The 16827-nt window shown below is 34.5% G+C and overlaps 1 protein-coding gene across 1 annotated transcript; it reads left to right on the forward strand.

Annotated features, from left to right (window-relative positions):
* Positions 1-7381: 7381 nt before the first annotated feature.
* Positions 7382-11251, forward strand: LOC131156679 (jasmonate-induced oxygenase 2-like). Its single transcript, XM_058110544.1, has 3 exons — positions 7382-7888; positions 8808-9135; positions 10660-11251. Exons 1-3 carry the CDS (start codon positions 7416-7418, stop codon positions 10927-10929), a joined length of 1071 nt encoding a protein of 356 aa, XP_057966527.1. The 5' UTR covers positions 7382-7415; the 3' UTR covers positions 10930-11251.
* The last annotated feature ends 5576 nt before the right edge of the window (positions 11252-16827 follow it).

The raw sequence follows: 16827 nt of genomic DNA on the forward strand, positions 1-16827 counted from the left end.
GGGGGGAAAACCAGAAAATTCAGATGAAAGTGTTAGGCACTCTGATACTAGTGACCCGCAGCTTGAGGTGGAGCAACCCTCCACTTCTCATTGCCATTTAGAAACAGATGCTGCAGATTTTGAGGAGCAAAACTCAAAAACAGAAACCTCTAAATTAAGTAAAACCTACCTTCTAGCACGGGATAGGGAGAGGAGGGTCATAAGAACTCCTCAAAGGTATGGGGAAGCTGATATGACATCTTTTGCTCTTTCTGTTGCTGAAACAAAAATTGAGGTGGAACCTAGGACTTTTAGAGAGGCCATGGATAGTAAAGAGGCTGAAAAATGGATTCTTGTAATGTAAAAAGAAATGGAGTCTCTAAATAAGAATAAGACATGGGTGATGGTGCTTAGACCGGAAAAATAGAAACTCATAGGATCCAAGTGGATCTTTAAGAGGAAAGAGGGAATCCCCGGAGTTGAACCACCTAGGTATAAAGTTAGATTAGTGGCTAAGGGATTTACACAAAGGGAAGGGGTAGACTATAATGAAATATTTTTCCCTGTTGTGAGGCATAGTTCAATTAGAATTATATTATCTTTTGTTGCTATACATGACTTGCATTTGAAACGACTTAATGTTAAAACTACTTTCTTGCATGCTACTTTAGAAGAAACAGTTTATATGCAACCTCCTGAGGGCTTTGATATGGAAATAAATAAAAATCATGTATGTTTATTAAAGAAATCTTTATATAGGTTGAAACAATCACCTAGACAATGGTATAAACGATTTGATTCTTATATAATTCAAAATGATTTCTGTAGAAGCAATTATGATGGCTTTGTTTATTTTAAATCATGTGATAAATGTCATATATATTTGCTATTATATGTTGATGACATGTTGGTTGCTTGTGGAGACATGGATATGTTACATCAAGTTAAGTGCATGCTTAAATCTGAATTTGAATTGAAAGACTTAAGACCTGTTAGAAGAATACTTGGTATGGAAATAACAAGAGAAAGGAATAAAAAGCGTCTCTACTTGTCTCAAAAGTCATATATTTCAAAGGTATTAAAAAGATTTGGAATGAGTTATGTTAAATCTACTTCTATTCCTGTTGCACAGCATGTTAAATTGTCTAAAAAACAGTGTCCTGAAACTGAAAATGAGTTACTATTTATGAATAGAATACCTTATGCTAGTATGGTTGGTAGTGTAATGTATGTTATGGTATGTTCTAGACCTGATCTATCTTATGCTGTAAGTCAAGTGAGTAGATTTATGAGCAAACCTGGAAAACCACATTGGCATGCTTTGAAACAAATTTTTCAATACTTGTCTGAAACAAAACAGCAAGAATTAATATTTGGTAAAAAAGATATGCATTGTGAAATAGGATATGTAGATTCTGACTATGCTGGAAATCTAGATACCAGGAAGTCTTTGTCTGGTATGGTCTTTTCTTTTTTAGGTAGTGCTATTAGTTGGACTTCTGACATGAAGACTAAAGTAGTACCTAAATCCAAGTTTGAACATTGTTCGAACTTGGTTAACCTTGGAAGCTATTAGTATTTTGTTTTGCAGGAATCACCATAGGAGATGCTAAAGAGGTGCAAGGGTCACAAGTTTGCCAAGGTGGAGAATTGTTGGAGTGTCAAGCTTGCTTGAAGGAAAAAAAAAAAAAAAAATCTGAGCCATCCATTCTTTAAAGAGATCCAGCAGTTGTGTGTTTTCACTTTTGTTAGTGGAGGGGCATGGATGTAATTTGCTCCTTTTCTTGTTGTAAATAAAAGAATTGAAAACAGCAGGGGCGGGGGGACTTCTTTTCAGTTTTGGGGTAGCTTCAGGTTTCAGAAGTTTTTAGTTTGCAGCTTCAGAAAGGGCAAATGCGAGAGTCTTCCTTTGCTTCAGCCGCGAGTCTTTCCAGCCGAGAGAGCACCTGCACCCGAGGGTTTCTTTAGCTGCGCGGGAGAGTAAGGGTCGCGCGAGAGAAGGAGACGGCAGGAGGGCGTTCGGCGTTGGGGGAATCTCCAACCTCCGGCAGAGGTTAGAACAAGGGTAAGACAAGGTAAAAACTCAGATTTAGTTTTTAGGGAAATTAGGGAGGAATATATGGAGAAACCTAGGGTTCTTCGCAGGTGCGAAGGAGGGATTTTTTGGATTATTCTTGAACTGATTTCCAGAGGAGATTGGTAAGACAAGAAAAGGTAAATCTGTGTGTACTTGTATTTATTTCCACCGATTTGATATAGTGTCTCTGGAGGTGAGTTTCTGCCGTGGATGTAGGCCAATTTTTGGACCAAATCACATAAATGTGTTCTTGTGATTGTGTGATTGACATGTTTATGTTTTGCTGAATATTATTTGGTGAACATATATTTTTCTTGATCTGACTTAGCACACACACACACACGTCAAAATAAACAGGTTTAAGTTTAGGTGTAATTATGATTGATGCTTGGACAAAAATCAGATTGTTATTGTGATTTGTTTGGAATTAATTAAAATTTGAAAATAGAATTAGCAATTAGTTGAATTACACACAACAAGATTAGAATGTTATCATATTAGTTTTCATTTGTAAATAACTGTTTTTGAGGTGGGTTCGTCTTAAGCCCATCCTCTCCTCAAATTAAGATTCAATATGCTTAAATAATTGAATGGCGAACACAACGAAATGTCTGAAGAAGTGTTGGGAACTTGGAGAAATCTAATGCCTACAGTTAGAAAGTGAGAGGTTTCTCTTTGTTCATAATTTTATTTTATCTGAGCTTGAACTAGACGGCAGAGGGTCTCTGTTGGATTCAAACGTGAATGCATCTGGACATCTGAACTGTGGGAAACAGCATCATCAGTGACGCAAAAGTTTCCGTGGCAAAACAATCTTTTGTTATTTAATGCATGGGGATGAGGAATTGTTTATGTTAGGACGTCTGGTGGTTTGATTTCCCTCCAAGTCTCTTGGTTATAATCTTCGATTTGATCTACCTTTTAACTTTTTCGTCATCTTTGAAGCATGAATTTTGAACCTTTAATGGCAACTTTTCTGGGAAATTACACCATAGGATCCTGAATTTTTGTACTTCATCAGTTGTATTTTTGTTATTTTGATTTCAAATACGATGAAAACGATATTGTTGAAATGAAAATGGAGCTTTAGAAATCAAATGCAATGAAACTTTTGAGAACTTGCGTGATTTACTGCAACTTTTTCTCCTCAATCTGATCTTAAAGATTTTTTTTGGGGGCTCAAAGGACATGGGTGTGCATTGGAAAAATCTTAATTATATATATGTTTTTAATTTTTGAGGTTTTTCATGGGGGGCATATGGTGATGTCTAGTAGGCTGAAATCTTTACATTTGATTCATTTGAATCACATTGGGATACTGTCAAAGCTTGCATAGAAATTGGAGATTTAGATGGAACCCCTAAGCTAGAGGAAACTATAATAGGCGAGTATATATGAGTGAGTATTAATTTGATTCCAAAGATCAAGCCATTATATCTTGAGGCCATCTATTTATGTATTTCACTTGATTGGAATTTTACAAAAAATTTCTCACACTAAGTTTCAATCGCTTGCCTATAAAATATAATAAAAAATTACATTCTAAATCCATAAATTTAAATTCAAACTTCAAAACTTATGCTCTCAAATGTCCCACAATTATTAATTAAGAATTATTACTTGACAATTAAAAATAAAAGTTTTGTGAATTTATTAATCTACAGATTAATTGTAAGATCCCCATTCTAATTTCAAGGCAATCAAGTCCAACTTTAAACTATCATGAGTGGATGTGATATACAAATTTTCAATGTAAAACGACTTAATAATAAGTGAGATTTCATCACAACAATTTATCAATTAGTTGTTATAACTTGTTGGCATTACAATTTTATCTTTTTCAAATTATGAAGATAGTTGTCGTACGGTGCAATTTGGGGAGGCTAATATGTCAAAGTGGACACTCAATGTATGTCGAGATTTTTTTATATTTAGTATTAACTATTAACGCGACACATTAATCTAATGTTTGGAAATGTTTTTAACTTACGTCCGTATAGATTTGAATAAAAAGTAATATAAAATTATATTGATTTAAAAAAAAATTATTTAAATTCAAATTCAAAATCAAAAAATTATTTAAAAATATTAAAATATATAATTATTTTTTAAACGAGTAACCCTTGATAAACGGACAGGGTTAGAATTTACATGATTGTGACCCATTTAAGATTGACCCATTTATGACTCGACGTGTTTACAATCAATCTAAAACTCATGAACCCGTTTTGTCACCCCAATTCACAAGTGGTTGGACATTACCATTATCAAATATATTATTATTATTATTTACAAAAAATATTAAAAGTGAATTCCGATTTCCTCAAGTACTTAACACATGATGCTTGCCTATTACATTTTTGTTTTTTTTGCCAAACTTGAATAGGAGTGCAGAGGGAGTGTGTTGGATCCAAGGCTGAATGTATGTGGACATGTACGCTCAACTGTGGGAATTTGAAGAGCATCATCAGTGACGCAAAAGTTTCCATGACGACACTAATCATTTGTACAGTATTTAATGTATGGGGACGAGGAAAGGGCAGATTTGAGCTCGTCTGGTGGCTTGATTTTCTTCCAGGTCTGTTGGTTATTGTCTTCGATTTGATCTTCCTAAGCTTATTTCTTCTTTCGGGAACATGGAATTTGAAGGATGAATGGCAGCTTTTTGGGTAACTTACATCAGAGGATCTCCAGGTTTTGTACTTCATCACTTTCAATTTCATTTATGATGAAAATGAAACTTTAGAAATGAAAATGGAACTTTAGAAATCAAATGCCATGAAACTTTGAGGAGAAAATTTGACTGGACTGAAAAAAAAAAATAAGGAGAAGGTTTATTCTTCATTATATTTTCTTTTTACACAACTAAAAAAAAAAGAATTTGTTCTAATATTATTAAAATTAAGAAAAATTAAATGTTAAGTACAATTGAGATTTTATTTAATGGTTTGGTATTTATATATTTTTTAGTTTTTTTTTTTGATAACTAGGCATGAAAAAATAGATTCTCTCATATTTTTCTTTCCTTTTTTCTAATACTTTCTAAGTTTCAAATGGGGCTTATAGGTATTGGGATCATTGATGCATGATGACTTCATTAGATGTTATAATTTTATATTGAGTGTGTATTAGAAAAATTTTAATGATATAGTGAAGTTAAGTGGCCAAAATAGACAACATTTTAATAGACTAACGTCGAAATCTTTACTTTTTGATATTAGAATCATATTGAAAATAGTGTCATTTGTGAAGTCTACATAGTAGCGTGACCATTTTGACGAGAAGAGATTAGATGAAACCAATAAGTTGGAACAAGTTATAAACGATGACTTGATATATATTGGTGAAATCTAGTTTGATTCAATCATTAAGCCATTAGATCTTGAGTTAACTAACAAAATGGAATCTTTCAAAAAAATTCCTCCTCACTTGAGTCTCAATCAGTCCACTTGAATATATAAAAGTCATTCTTGAATACTTATTTTTTGTTTGCCAGCATGGAATTTTGACCTGTTAAAAATCTACTTACGAGTTTGTCCCATATTGAAAAACAGAGTAAAAGGATGAGAACTTATAGACATGATTGGCCTCAAGATTAATAGGTTTAAAAACTTTTGAATAGTTAGTGCTCATTCAGGTGTATCAAACCCTCATCAAGACGATGATTTATAACTTTGGACAAGTAAAGTGTTCATGCATGTAGATAGATGAAAGAGGAGCAATGATAAGTAGACTTATATGCTTTTGTGTCCTTTCCCATGATCAAGTAATGACTCCTAATTGGTTTCATGACCAGTAGCTAACTTCCATTGAAGGGAGAGTTTATTGAAACTCAGAAGTTTGGGTGAAGGGGAGATCCTTAAAAAGTCCACTTGTGAGTTGTCCCACATGAGAAAAATAGAATAAAAGGATAAGTGTTTATATACATGGTTGAGTCCAAAAATCAATAAAAAATCCGTAGGCTTTTGAGTCTTTTGGATTAAATTGGTGTTTACCCATATATATCAAGCCCCCATCAATACTCCTCTCATACTAATATGACCTTATTTGAATTTGTGTGTATTTGGAAAAAATGTAATACAATATTATATTCGCCTTGCTCTAGGGAGCATGAATTTCACGTTTTAAATTTGGATTTGTATGGATTGGAAAAAATATAGTATAAATTTATATTGAATTTTTTTTAGATCTACACAAATCTAAATCTAAAACTTGAAATTCACATTTTGAAACATGACTTTATTTAAAATTCACTAATCCAAATTCAAGCCCAAAAATTGATGTTTCTAAATATTACCTTAGTGTCACATAACTAATTTGGAACCACTTTTTAATAACGGAAAAGAAAAGTCATGTGAAGGTCATCTATTGGATTAGCATGTGTAGAATCCACCATTCCTCTTCTATGGGTCTCTACTTGTAGGATTATATCTATTTTAATTTAACTCAAAACACTTAGGACACACACACACACACATATGTATATGTGTTCTATATTCAAAATTTCAATATAAGACAACTTAATTATAAGTGAAATTTTGCAACAACTTTTCAATTATTTATTATGACTTGTAGAACATTATCTTTTTTTATTTTTGTTGCTACCTAAAAATCGAATGACCTTCGTGGATTGTTTTCAGATCATGACCCCACCTAAAAAAGATCAGGAAATGATCCACGAATGTCGTTTAATTTTTAAGCAGCAACAGTTTTTAAAAAATGTGTTTGTGTTGATATATACTTGTCCTCTCATTTGGGCAAGATTTTATTTACTTTGTCTAATGAGAGTACGAAATAATAGTGAAGCTCAACGGGCTAAAGTAAACAATACAGATTTTCACATTTGATATCAAAGCTATATTAGAAACACTTTCATATAAACTTTTTGAAGAAACACAAATAGTTAAGTGTCGACGATTAGATGAAAGTAATGAATTTGAGCATACTATAACACATGAGAATTAGGTCAAAACAAATTTATAAAACTTGATAGTAGACACACAATTAATTCATGCATGTGCCCATATAAAGAACAACTTTTTAATATTGAGGATTACCTTTAAAATAATCTTAGGTATATCGAATATTATGCATTGAATACATTACCATAATTTATTTTGTGAAGATTTATTATATATTTGAAAGATGAGATGGGGCAGGCAATACTGTTACTATGTGCCCAATTGAGCCCATAGAATAAATAAATAAAAAGAAAAAAAAAACTAATTAACATTAAACTAAAAAAAAAGTGTCCAGATTCAATGTACCTCAAACCAGCCACTCCAACACTATATATTTACCCACCTTTTATTTTTGTCTACTTAGCCTTGAGCAGCAGCCTGAAACTTCTACAGCAGCCATGCGAGAGGTCGATCCTGCCTTCATCCAAGACCTGGAACACAGGCCTAGTCCCAAATTCATCGAAGCCGGAGGAATTCCGTTGATCGATCTCTCGGCGGCGAATTCTCTCGACGCTCTGTCGAACCCCAGCGCGATCGCCGGCCTCGTTGCCGAGATAGGCGAGGCGTGCGAGAATTGGGGATTCTTCCAAGTAATCAACCACGGGGTGCCGGCGGAGATTCGCGAGAGGATTGAGAACGCGGCGAGGGAGTTCTTCGCGCAGCCGGCGGAGGAGAAGCGGAAGGTGAGGAAGGACGAGAGGCGGGCGTTGGGGTATTGCGCCACGGAGCACACCAAGAACGTAAGGGACTGGAAAGAGGTGTTTGATTTTATTTCAAAAGTTCCGACGGTGATTCCGGCGTCGCACGAGGCCGATGATCGGGAATTGAAGGAGCTGGTCAATCAGTGGCCGGAGTATCCTCCCGACCTAAGGTGCTGTGCTGCATATTATTCGTAATACTACATACACTCTGCATCGAAGATTTATGCAGGGTTTGGGAATATGAATTTTAAAAATAAAATTGAAATTTATAATTTTTTTTTAAAATTTAATAAATCCAGGATTAATTGCAATTTATTTATTTATTTCATCAGAAACACACACTTGAAATATTTTAGAGATTTGTTTTGGGTAATTTCATGATAATTTCATTCCTTTGCTATTATGTCTTTTCGGACTAAATGACTCTAATGAATTTTGATGGTTTGACTTTAATGTCTCATAATATAATAAGCTATTTTTATATTTACAATAGTAAATTATATTATATAAGAATTAAAATAATGTTATTATTATTGTAGACAATAATTATATGAAACAATGATTGAAAGTGTGAGACTACATCATCCCATTTATTTTCATTAATCAAATTATTATGTGTTGAAGGTTTTTTTAATGAAGATTGATAAACTCTTTAGGAAATATATTTAATTTGATACATATTTTTAATAGTTTTGTGTTAAAAATATATTTATTCTTCATATAAAATAGACATCTTATTTCAATAATGAGATTTTTAAAACTATCATTTTATGTAATTTTTTAACAATTTTAAATTAAGGATCGGTTCAGGTGTGAAAAATATTTTTTAATTTTTATTTTAGTTTTTCAAAAAATTAAAAAACTTAGTTTATTTTTTTATTTTTACAGACATATATGAATAATAATAAATAATTATGGTATTATTTGTTTGTATAAATAATTTTATTTTTTTAAAAAATAATTGTAAAAATGTCGCCTAATTTTTAATTTTTAAAATTTATATAAAAACGTTATTTAAAAAATAATATTTTTTAAAAAAATTTCTTACTTTTACATGTGGTAATTGAAATTTGAATGTGATATGAGCAGGGGTGTATGCGAAGAATATGGAGGAGAAATGGAGAAACTGGCTTTCAAATTGCTGGGACTCATCTCCCTGAGCTTGGGGTTGCCGGCAGACAGATTGAATGGCTTCTTCGAAGACCATACCGCCTACATGCGGCTGAATCACTACCCTCCCTGCCCAGCTCCTCACCTGGCTCTGGGCGTCGGCCGCCACACGGATTCGGGTGCGCTCACCGTCCTTGCTCAGGACGACGTCGGTGGCCTTGAAGTCAAGCGCAAGGCAGATGGAGTGTGGGTTTTCGCCAAGCCCACGCCCGATGCCTATATCATCAATGTCGGTGCTATTGTTCAGGTACTCCTCACCCTCAAATCCCCACATTGAACATTTGCTTAACTTCGAATTAGCTTAGTTAGTGTTTGGATTTTGAGTCTTGAATTGAATTTGAGTGGATTTGGATGAAATTCACTATAATTTTATGTTATATTTTATTTAAAATTCACATAAAACCAAATTTAAAGTTGAAGAATCGAACTCTCAAAGACAGAGTTAGTATAAACTGGGTCACTTGGGCGTTGTAATTTAGGGGCTAGGGCTTGCTTTGAAGTGATTTGGAGGATAGGATGCCCTTCCTAGTCGAGTTTTAGGAATTGGTACATAGCCCTTGATTGAATTTTGCACATAACCTTTGATGACTTGATCCCAATGTTCCGGGTCAATACCACCATGATTTCTATGGGTTTTAGGGAAAGTTTAGAAAATTACTTTTTAAAATAAGTATTTCTTTTGAGTGTAAATTAGACACTATTTATTGATACATGCACTTAATTTAAGTACTTATAGTAAATACTTACATTTTCAGACAATTCAAATGGCAGCTTAGACCCCTTGCGGAAGCACTTGCCATGCTGGGCCACTTTAGGCTTGGCTAAGTACTCTGTGCGTGCATTTGATGTAACACAATTATAGGACAAGATCGATTGGAGGGGGGATTTAGCTCCTTTATGGGCTAGATTAGCCAATCTTATGCTGCCAAATGAAGGGAGCGGGGACCCTTACATTATGTTAGGTAAGAAGGAACAATGAGGGAAGAAAATGTAGGGACAGCTGTGCACCTTCATTTTCCTTTCTAGGAATTGAAAGGAAAGCAAATGATTTGTCAACTCACATTGAAAACACAGGATACTTGCCCATCTATATTGCCTCTTTTCCACATGGTTCTCTCAAGTGAATAAGAACTCAGCAACATTGAATTTTGTCCAAGGTAGAAAGCATAAATGCTAAAAAAATTTGTAGGGATTGTCCCTAAGGGTGACTTAGGTGGTAAACTCAAGACTTTTCTGATTAAATGATCAGGATTCAAGTTTTAAGTATTACGACTTTCTATTTGAGATAATACCTTAATACTTAAGTGGAGAAGGGTAGAGAGGCGGACCCATTATTTCAGTCGATTAGAGTGTCTAAAGAGCCTCGGACACCACTGTTTTGAAAAAAAAAAAAAAATGCTGGGGATTTATTAAAGTTTTGTCATCCGGCAACGTAGTTGCATCTGACAGGATACCTTCTTGCTGCTTTTTTGATCATTATATAAAAAAAAAAAAACTTTGGGTGGATGCACGCTGCTTTTATCATAAATTCTTAAAAATGCAAATGTTAAAAGTAAAATTTGCCAAATCCAATGGCCTTTACCTCTAGTCCTCTGTCACCAGGTGGGACTGATGGACTCCTACACTGACATCCGAAAAGAATGCTCGGAACTAATCATGTCCACCTACTCTTTTTTCCCAACTGAAAAAACTGTTGCCAAGAACCTGAATTGATTGCAATAGTTCAAGAATTTTTTGGAGTATTAGCTGACGAAATGAGAAAATTGTGCAGGTTTGGAGCAATGATAGATATGAGAGTGTGGAGCACAGGGTGAAGGTGAATCCCGAGAGAGAAAGGTTCTCCATTCCTTACTTCTTTAACCCGTCTCAGCATGTCAATGTGCAGCCTCTGGAGGAATTGACAAGTGAGGAAAACCCTGCCAAGTACGAGGAATACAACTGGGGAAAGTTCTTTGCCAACCGAAAACGCAGCAATTCCAAGAAGCTCAATGTTGAAAACATCCAAATTTACCATTTTAAGAAGCAAGAACAATCAATCTAGTAATAGAAAAGAAAAAGGAGTGCTATCTATCTGTAATTAAGGAATAATAAGCTGTTTCAGCTTCTTGTATACGTTATGTTGTATATGGTAGTCGCTTTGGGAAGTTGGTGTTTCCAATGGAGGACAATAATGGATAGAGGATGGTATGTTGTATTTGGTAGTCACTTTGGGAAGATGGTGTTGACAACAATGGATAGAGAATGGTATCTTGTATATGGGGACAGAAAATTGGGATTCAGCCCCCTTGGCCTCAGGTCAGCCACAGATTGTAATATATACCACTAGCTGTATATGAATGAGACATTCGAAAAGTTTTTATCAAGCTTGACCCTTCGACGTTAATATTATCAAGATTCATTTGGGAATATCGATTTTATTTTAAATTTACAGCATATTTTTGGAATTCGATAAATTTAATACAATTTTCTTTCTGATGGAAATATAATGAAGTTGACATCTCTGCAGACATATATAGTCCAAGGTACTACTCTCCCCTTGTTTCCTGTTGCTTTCCCTCCATGGTAGGGGCCATACAGAACTCATAACTTCCGTGTCCAGCTCTTGACTAAGCATTTAAGTAAACATGAGATTAATATATGAATGGTTTGTAATTACATTTTCCTTCCAAGACATCATTGTCTTCCACATTATTAGTATCTGTAAGAACCATTTGCATTCAAAGATACCAAGTTCAAATGATTTTTGTTAGCTTTTCACATCTTCAGAGCTACCTTCAGGCTTCACGTTTGCTCTTTCAACCTACGGATTCAGCCCCATTACATTCCATGTGATAATCGTTGGGTTCATGAGCAGTGAGAAGGAAAACCCTTACATTAATTTCCTCTCCTTTCTTCTCTCTCTCAACTCTCTTTCAACTCTCCTATATATATTTATACGGGCAGGGGGGGAAGAGACCTACCCGCATACACCCACAAAGACCCGGCTGCATGGCCGGGTCAAATCAAAACTTTTTTTTTTATTTCAATTTTTTTTCTTTTTTTTCTTTTTTTCTTCTTGTTTCTTCTTCTTTTTTTTTTTTTCCCTAGAGAGTATGCCCACTTTTTATAACCCTAAAGCCCGTATCTCTTGAAGTTTGAAACACGAAAGTCGTAGAGCACCCCCTTTGTGTTCTTCTGAATTTTGAATCGTCTCAATTGGAGTTTGAACGAAAACTTTACGCATAAATTATAAAACGATACTGGTTTCAGTTTCTAATAATTTTCCTACGATAAAAAAATGCCAAAAATTGATAAATTACTCAATAAAACCCAATTATTATGAATATGACATAGTGTTAAAATATTGAGAGTAATTAGTTATTTATTTTGAAAATATAAGCTTCAATGCATGAATTAAAACGCTTAATTATGCAATTTAAGCGCATAATCATCTATAAGAGACAAGAAGCAAGAGAAGAGAACTTGTGTGCAAGAGACACTCTTAGATAGAGTAGAGGTAGAGTAGATTAGTACAGCAATTAGCACAATATACTTCAAAGTAAATTCAATATAAAGTAATTGAAGCTCAGTGAAATTATATCCCCGAATTAATCTTCTTTTAATTGAAAGATTCAGACTTTGAAAACACAATTTTAGTGTGGGAATCCGCAAGAACTTAGTTGAGTGTGCAGCAAAATGTTAGCAAGAGAGCTTTAGTGAATTGAAAGTACTTGAGAGTTCTTTAATTGATATAGGTATTTCTTAGTGATTAAAATCCATGTCTTGGGGGCTATTTATAGAGTTTAAAAAGTTAAATCCTTGCTCTCCAAGTTTACTTGGAGTGTTGGTCAAGTTTGTAAAAGAATTGAACCTCAAGAAACCAATTTAAAAATAATTCCCGTTGGTATTTTAAAATACTTTTCGAGTGGCAGTCACTTGGTACGACAAGGCAGGCGCCTGTCTTAGTTCAAATTCAAAAGTCAGAACACTGGCAGTCACTTGTCAAAACATAAGCAGGCACCTATCAGTCATGTCAAGCACCTATCAGCCACATGACACCTTTCTATCTGTCAGTTCTTAAAAAACACAAAATGGGCAGTCGCCTAGGAGGTTTGGGCAGGCGCTTGGGCATTCAAAAACTTTTTTTTTTTTTTTTTAAAGAATTTGACTTTGAAAACCTTTTTATATTTGAGACCTTTATAATTTATGACTTTAGAAAACATATTTCAAGGTCTTTATAAAAATGGTTTCTTAGATTTTAACTTGTCCTAAAGAGCTTCAATCATTTTTATATTGAGTCTTATTTGAAGTTCTTACAGAAAGACTTACGACTTTAAATCTTTCAGGTCTTGGAGTCTTCATGCATGTCCGTACTTTGAGTCCTTTCATTTAGTTTTGTCTTCCTTTGGGTCCATCTTGTCTTTAAACTTTAATATACTTTAAGCTTTTAACAAGTCCTCTTTAACATCCATGCTTTGACTCTTTAAGCTTTATTTCATCATCTTTCTTTGGAACATAAACTTTGAATGATCCTTATGAGCATTTGACTTTGTATTCATATACTTGAGTCCTGAAATATCATCACTTAACCAAATATGTTAGGTACATCTTATTTGTTATCATCAAAATAAGATTTTAAGCCTTGTAAGACCAACATCAACCTTTGATGAAAATTCAGTAAAGCACTTGTCACCTCTTCTAAATTAAGAGACTTTTCTCCCCATGTTAGGGTGGCAACTAAATTCTCATAAGTATGAGTCGCTCGCAAAGAGTTTAGTAACATCAAAGTCTTATCCTCTTCATTAAACTTAACATCAACCCGCATCAAATCACTTATGATTTAATTAAAGACATTGATACGTTGATCTAAATTTAAACCTTTAACCATTTTAAGCCAATAGAGACGCTGCTTAAGAAAAAGTTTATTATTGAGTAATTTGAACATATACCGTCTTTTTAACTTTCACCACACAGCCGCTGGAGAATCCTCCTCCATCACACGATAGAACACTTCATTAGCCAAACACAAGCGTATTGTACAAATGGCCTTTGCTTGCAATTCTCCTCATGTTGCCTCATCCATACCATCCGGTTGAACATCATGTATGCCTTTGTCATCCCTTATTGCACAAGTATATCCTTTACTCTCCTTTGCCACAAATCGAAATTTCCAGTTCCATTGAATTTGACAATGCCAAATCTTATAGAAGATGATCTCGACGCCATGACAACAACGCTCTGACACCAATTTGTTGTGGAAATCGATTATAGGATTCACAACTGAATAAGAAAAACACAACAAATGATGAAGCACCAACACAATGTAAACACAACCAGTAATTCAGAAAGTAAATAAAGAGAACAACACAACAATATACGTGGTTTAGCAAAGTCTACATCTACGAAAGCAATCAACACAAGAATTTCACTAAGAAATTTGTAAGTACACAATACACTTCTCAATGACCTCTTTCCTTTTGTCAAAATATGCCCAGAAGGACATAAATAAGACTCCCTTGTAGGTTTCCCTCCGAATTCCCAACCACCCCAACGTTTCAATTCAAAATTCAAATTATTTCTCGCAGCCCAAATGGACTCATTGACGAGAACAGGGCACTCATCGATGAGACATTGGAGGCCACTCGTCGACTAATACAGTCACTCGTTAATGAGCCCATTTCTGCTCTCGGTATCTCAAAAACTCTGCAATTTTCTGTCTCTCGGTATTTACTTGTCGACGAGCACAGGGCACTCGTCGGACTTGCTGGGAGAGGATAGAGAAGATTACTCGCCCGTAAAAGTAGCAGATCATTCAGTTTATGTAGGGCACTCAATTTTTGCAGGAACAGATCATTCAGTTTATGCAGAAGGGTGACGAGACTTTTCGGGTTTGTTGGGAGAGATTCAAGGATCTGTTAAGTACTTGTCCACATCAAGGGTTTGAATCACAGAGGTTGGTTGATTGTTTGTATACAACTCTTACTCCTGATTGCAAGCACTTTTTCCAGACCATGTGCAATGGAGAACTCTTCAGTAAGGAACCAGATTAAGTACTATTATTCTTTGATTACCCAGCTGAAAGTGTCCAACAATGGAATACACGATATAGTTAGGCACCTATGACAGTACAACCTATCAGAACAATCAATGGTGGTGTAAATATGAGCCAACATATTATCCAGACACTCTTCCGCCTTAGTATCAGCCACAACAGATCCCTCAGAGCTGTGCGTTGTCAAGATTTCAATCTAATGCAGTACCTGCTCCACCGGGGATGTCTCTTGAGGATGCCTTCCAGCAGTTCATGCAAATTCAAATTAATCAGTATACTCAGGATATAAATGAATTGCGGGATACCATTAATGCGATAAGCGCGTAGTTGGATATCTTAGAAAAAATAAAATTTTTGGTGGAACCTTAGCCTAGTCCTCAAGAATACCAGTAGCAATAACAACAAATACATAATGTTTCTCTTGAGATAGAGGAGGCCATCATTACTTCGAGAAGCGGGAAAGAAGTTTCCCAACCTGAGGTGCTCATTGATAGACAACCAGTTGTCCCGACACTGGAAGTTACGACTGAGACAGATGAAGTCAAAGAAAAACCAAAGGAAACGGGTCTAGATGTGAAGTAGTCAGTTAATGAGGAGGCTGATACTAATAAGGAGTACCAACCTGTGGTACCTTATCCTCAGAGTTTGGTAGCCGTGGAACTGTCACTTCTGATTGGAATAAATGTCAAGAAGTCCAATACTGAAACAAATCTCCGCAGTAGAAAGATGATTGGTACACCCGATAAAGAGGGTGAGCAAAATGGTGAATGTTTAACTTTCAAGGAATCAGATAAAACTTTTAATGGTAATTGAAGAACTAAAGGTAACTGTTCCAATAACTTTTCCTAAAAAACCAGTTCATAAAGAAGTAAATTTCATGAAAAATATACTGAATAAAGATCCTTTCTTGTTAAAACAAGAAAGTCAATTTGCACATGTATTGTTTGGTATTTTGAAGAGTATTACTGCATTTGAGGTTGACTTTCGTGCAGCTATGCAGATTGATTCATTGTGGCGGCTCAAATTTGGAGATCCGCTAGTTCAATTTATAGACCTGCACCCATTAGACAAAATTCTTCTAGAGCCTCTGCTAGACTTGGCAAAGCGGATTGGGTCAGATAATCCGTGGTGGATAAGGCGGATTATTAGGTGAAGAAATCATAATCCATATTCGACTCGTTTAAGTGGCGGAGGGTCGGATAATTCATGGCGGATGGGCAGATAATCCGCTATTCTCAAATGTAATTTTAGTATTAATTTATTTTGTGTCATAATTATTTAAGTTGTAAACGAAACTTGCAATTAGTTTGTTATTAACTTTTCTTGTCATTATATCAATCATTCAATTGTTTTTACTTGTGGAATCGTTTCATTTGTGAGTTCTATGTTTGATGAATTTGGCAACCGAATTTCTTCTTCACTCATTTCGTCATTTTGATAAATTGAATTCACTATTGACCGAGACATTTTTCCTCCCCTAATCCTTGTAATGCACAGTGAAAAATATAGAAACAAGCTAGAAGGGGTGAAGTGCATTATAAGAATTAATTCATGAAATAAAAGTTTTTCTCACTAATTATACTTTTATTTTCTATTTCACTTTCTTTAATAACTAAACATAAAAAATACATTTATATTGAATTTATTTTTCGACTATTCTCTAAATTTTAAATAGAGTCTAAATATTAATTTCTAGTCTTAAATTCCTTTGGGGAAAATGAGTTGAGAATTACTATTTTACTATTTTTCTCATTCTTTAAATTCTTTAATGTATAACATTTTATGACAAATTAAAAGTTTTAACTGAAAGTATGTTCATTTTTGTTCTTGAATCAAATAATAATTAAAAAATATGAATAAAATAAAAAAAAACAACAATGAATACTGTGATGACCCAAAAATATATAT

Source organism: Malania oleifera, chromosome 5 (assembly GCF_029873635.1).
Source record: "Malania oleifera isolate guangnan ecotype guangnan chromosome 5, ASM2987363v1, whole genome shotgun sequence".
Taxonomy (NCBI): domain Eukaryota; kingdom Viridiplantae; phylum Streptophyta; class Magnoliopsida; order Santalales; family Ximeniaceae; genus Malania; species Malania oleifera.

Excerpts from the sequence above, each read along its gene's own strand:
- LOC131156679 (XM_058110544.1), top strand. The coding sequence starts at position 7,416 with ATGCGAGAGGTCGATCCTGCCTTCATCCAAGACCTGGAACACAGGCCT. Across the intron at positions 7,889-8,807 it reads GAGTATCCTCCCGACCTAAG|GGGTGTATGCGAAGAATATG; the intron begins GTGCTGTGCTGC and ends TGATATGAGCAG. Across the intron at positions 9,136-10,659 it reads ATGTCGGTGCTATTGTTCAG|GTTTGGAGCAATGATAGATA; the intron begins GTACTCCTCACC and ends AAAATTGTGCAG.